The sequence below is a fragment of the Nanorana parkeri genome, unplaced genomic scaffold (genome assembly GCF_000935625.1).
Source record: "Nanorana parkeri isolate BGI_ZX_2015 unplaced genomic scaffold, ASM93562v1 scaffold1266, whole genome shotgun sequence".
Taxonomy (NCBI): domain Eukaryota; kingdom Metazoa; phylum Chordata; class Amphibia; order Anura; family Dicroglossidae; genus Nanorana; species Nanorana parkeri.
In genome coordinates, this window is record NW_017307534.1 from 11194 (window position 1) to 14992 (window position 3799).

General features: G+C 44.9%; 1 protein-coding gene across 1 annotated transcript; it reads right to left on the reverse strand.

Moving 5' to 3' along the window:
* Positions 1-1840: 1840 nt before the first annotated feature.
* On the reverse strand, positions 1841-2995 carry CDC42EP4 (CDC42 effector protein 4). Its single transcript, XM_018568951.1, has one exon. It carries the CDS (start codon positions 2941-2943, stop codon positions 2020-2022), a length of 924 nt encoding a protein of 307 aa, XP_018424453.1. The 5' UTR covers positions 2944-2995; the 3' UTR covers positions 1841-2019.
* Between the last annotated feature and the right edge of the window lie 804 nt (positions 2996-3799).

Below are 3799 nucleotides of genomic sequence, written 5' to 3' on the forward strand. Positions count from 1 at the left end.
ATGAGAAACCTTCACAGACAGACATGCTGCAGATGAGATGATGGTGATTTTGGGTTTACATCTGCTTGGTGTGGTGCACAGGAAGGGACAAAATGCATAGTGTCACTTTTATTTTACTCCAAGCACCATAAATAACAATACAAAAAAATAACCTCCTTGTACACAAGAAGTTTTTTTTTTTTAGGGATAAGTTCCTCTAAAGATATTAGTATAATTCCCACAGGAAAAATGTCATCTCTGCTAAAAGGAGTTGGTATGGTACATTTCACTGGCAATGAAAAGGTTAATAAATAGCAAAGAATTCTAGGGGTGACCTCACGCGAAGCCACGTGACTAGCCTTCTAGAACGTTCATAGACGTGGTCCTATCAACGTTGGCTTTATTCCGGTGTTCCCCCATCGGTTGCCACGTGGCTGCGTTTTGGTGGTGAAGGGAAAAAAAAAACTTTCACTTTTTAATCCTTTTTTTGTTTTGCTGCCAGAGACCCCCCCTCCTATAGTCAAACATGATTGTCTATATACATGCGTGTCACATGTAACGCGGACAAAGAAGTTTTTTTTTTTTAGGGATAAGTTCCTCTAAAGATATTAGTATAATTCCCACAGGAAAAATGTCATCTCTGCTAAAAGGAGTTGGTATGGTACATTTCACTGGCAATGAAAAGGTTAATAAATAGCAAAGAATTCTAGGGGTGACCTCACGCGAAGCCACGTGACTAGCCTTCTAGAACGTTCATAGACGTGGTCCTATCAACGTTGGCTTTATTCCGGTGTTCCCCCATCGGTTGCCACGTGGCTGCGTTTTGGTGGTGAAGGGAAAAAAAAAACTTTCACTTTTTAATCCTTTTTTTGTTTTGCTGCCAGAGACCCCCCCTCCTATAGTCAAACATGATTGTCTATATACATGCGTGTCACATGTAACGCGGACATGGATTCCTCACCGCGTCGATGTGACTTTCAGTCGATGGAACGCAGTTTTATTGGAAAAGAAGTTCCAAAGATATATATACTTTTACAGGCACAGCAGCTGAACGCGAGCTCCGGTTTTAAACCTGACGTCATAAAAGGCTTCTATAGCAATTTTTTTAAGGAGGCGGGGTTAGAGGAATTTGGCAGAGAAAAGCCCAGGTAGCAAGAAATTGAGCTGCAAGTTTGATAATGACTTGCCGAGCTTCACCATTTTGTTGCACAATTACAGCAAGTCTCCAGATCAACGCGCTTTGCAGAAATCCTGCACACTCGCAGAGCTCTCGCTAAGAACTGCAGGACTCTTTGCTGTAGACTCGCCGAGCAAATTCGCTACAAATTCAAAAAGTGTCGCCTAGAACTTGTGCCGCCGCGAGTGTTCTGCGAGTCTACAACCTGCCAGGAATGTGCGCAGCAAGTTAACAAGAATTACAAATTTAACCCTGACACAAGTTTGTGGCAAGCTATCCTCGCTATCTGGGAGGTGGAACATACTAAAAAAAACTTGGGTAGGAACGGCAAAAGACTGGAAGTTCCGGATAAAAAAAATTAAAAAATAGGCAGCCACAGAATTCAATTCTGGGTAAAAGAAAATTAAAAGTTAGTTGTAGTGATAAGTTCCCGTAGTTCTAGATTTTTGGATCCTTTAGCGGTTACAAAATCAAAGTCTTGTGTGTTTTTTAGATTTTCCTTTTGCGTGTTGAGGTTTTCCATCGGAATGTTCGTAGTGTTTCCGGGAAAGTTCCTCATTGTGTTCGATTGGCTCTTACTAGTAACCCGATTGATCAAACGTTGGCGTCTTTTGGGTCTTGGAAGCAAGGCGCTCTACTGTTTTTGTTTTTCTATCAGACGTTGGCTGTTATTGCTTTTTGTTTTGTACAATGCCAACAGAACTCCTAAAAAAAGAGCGACTGTAGACCTCCACGAAGAAAGGGGTGGTTCCTGAAAGAATCCTCCCCAGCGCCTTGAGCGCAAATCAAAACGTGGATAAGCCAGCTGTGACCTGCTCCTGGTTAGCTTGTCAACTGTATTAAAACTAAAAGTCTTCTTATTCCTACACCCTTATCTCGTCGTCCTCCTCCTCCTCGTCCATGAAGGACAAGTCTCTTCCTTTTTTTGGTTTCCCCTCTGGGGCTCCTGAGGAACCTCTGGAAACTGAATGGTGTTCTTTGGTTGGCTGAACTTGTTGGTGGTTTTTGCTTGGTGCGGGAAGGCTTCCATGATCGGCTTTTGTTGAGGGAATAATTGCCGAAGGTCCTGTCTGCTTGGAAGGCACAGAACGTTGGCTGTTTGCTCCATTTCCATCCAGCTTGTCAATACTCAGGTCAAGATCCTGCTCCCACTGACTGCTGTCCATGATGCTCAGTATATCGCCCAACATGGATGGACCCAAGTCGATATGGAAGGACATGATGGACTCTGCATGTTTCATGCCGTAGCTGCTTTTGGGAGCCGAATCCGGCAAGTCTGTTAGATCGCCGAACTCCTTCTCTGCCTGAACAAGGTCCGGAACGGGTGCGGGGCTTCGAGAGGATGCCCCGTTCATGTACTGTTGCTCTTCGGGAACCTTCTTGACTGGGCTGGAAGACAAACTCTTGGGCATCTTTTTGCTTGAACTTTTCTCCGCTTCCTTTTCGGTCAGCTGAGGCAAAGAGACGGCGTTCTTCACAAAGAGGGCCGAGTCCCTCAGTGACCCCAGCATGTCCCTGCGATCGCCTCTCGTCACCGAAAGGGAACGCTTGCTGTTGCGGAAGGTTCGAGACAGCAGCCCCGGCTTGGAAGTGGATTCTTCTGGTTCTTGCTGATCCTCCGGTTTGCTCAAGAAAGAAGTGTCTCCGAAGGCATCTCCGGCCCTACCTATGTGCATGGTGTGCCGGAAATCCCCTAAGGGGGCGCTGATCATTTCTGCTGTGAGGTCAGCCCGTGAGCGCCTCTTGGATGCATTGGGGTTGGCCACCATTTGCTTTAGAATCGGCATCTTGGCGGTAAACACAATTCTCTGTAAGAAATCCCTTCTGCTAGTTCAGTAATTCCAACTACGTTTATGAAGATGTCCTCAGGTAAGTCCTCCTCAGAGGTCCCAGTAAGCCAATCACTGGATGTTGTGAAGACAAGACCACCGCTAATCTCGACCATCCATCAGAACCTGGAAAACAAACAGAAGAGAGAATGTCAAGTTCTGATCCATAACTTCGATGTTTAGGTTTGTTGACTCTTTGTAGATATTCTATTTTGATTTAAACTTTTGCTAAACATTCATTTCTAAAGACATCATGGTGGAGACCCCACATTGCATACGCCTGTCCCAAGAGAAATATGGAAGCCGCCCGCACTTTAAAAGAGTTTCCAGGCTGACCAGCTGGTTGAACGATTTTGTAAGACCCGGAACAAGCACACAGGCCGAGAAAGTCGGAGATCCTGATCTGTATAGTTGTTCCTGAACGGGGTTTCAAAGTACTTATGAGGGTCAGGCAACCTGCATTTCCAGGAGGAGAGGTCAGCAATGGCAGCATGCCTGTTTATCATGATGGACTTCCTTTTAACCTTAGTGCCTGAATTTGAGTCAACACAATACAAGACTTAAAGAGGTTACCCATATCTTTGAAATGACAACACACACATGTTAGAAATGTTTAGTAATGACAATCTGCACACAGATACTTCTAGATAATTGCCGGCTTTGTATTCGTTATTTCTCTTTTCCTCCCCATTCTTCTCATGGCAGCCATTTTTACTAAGGGCAGATGAATCCATCTCCCTTTACTTCCTGGAACTCTGTGACATGTGACCACGCACTACATCTCAGGGGGGGAAAATGGCTTTCCCCCGAGATC

Excerpts from the sequence above, each read along its gene's own strand:
- CDC42EP4 (XM_018568951.1), bottom strand. The coding sequence starts at position 2,943 with ATGCCGATTCTAAAGCAAATGGTGGCCAACCCCAATGCATCCAAGAGG.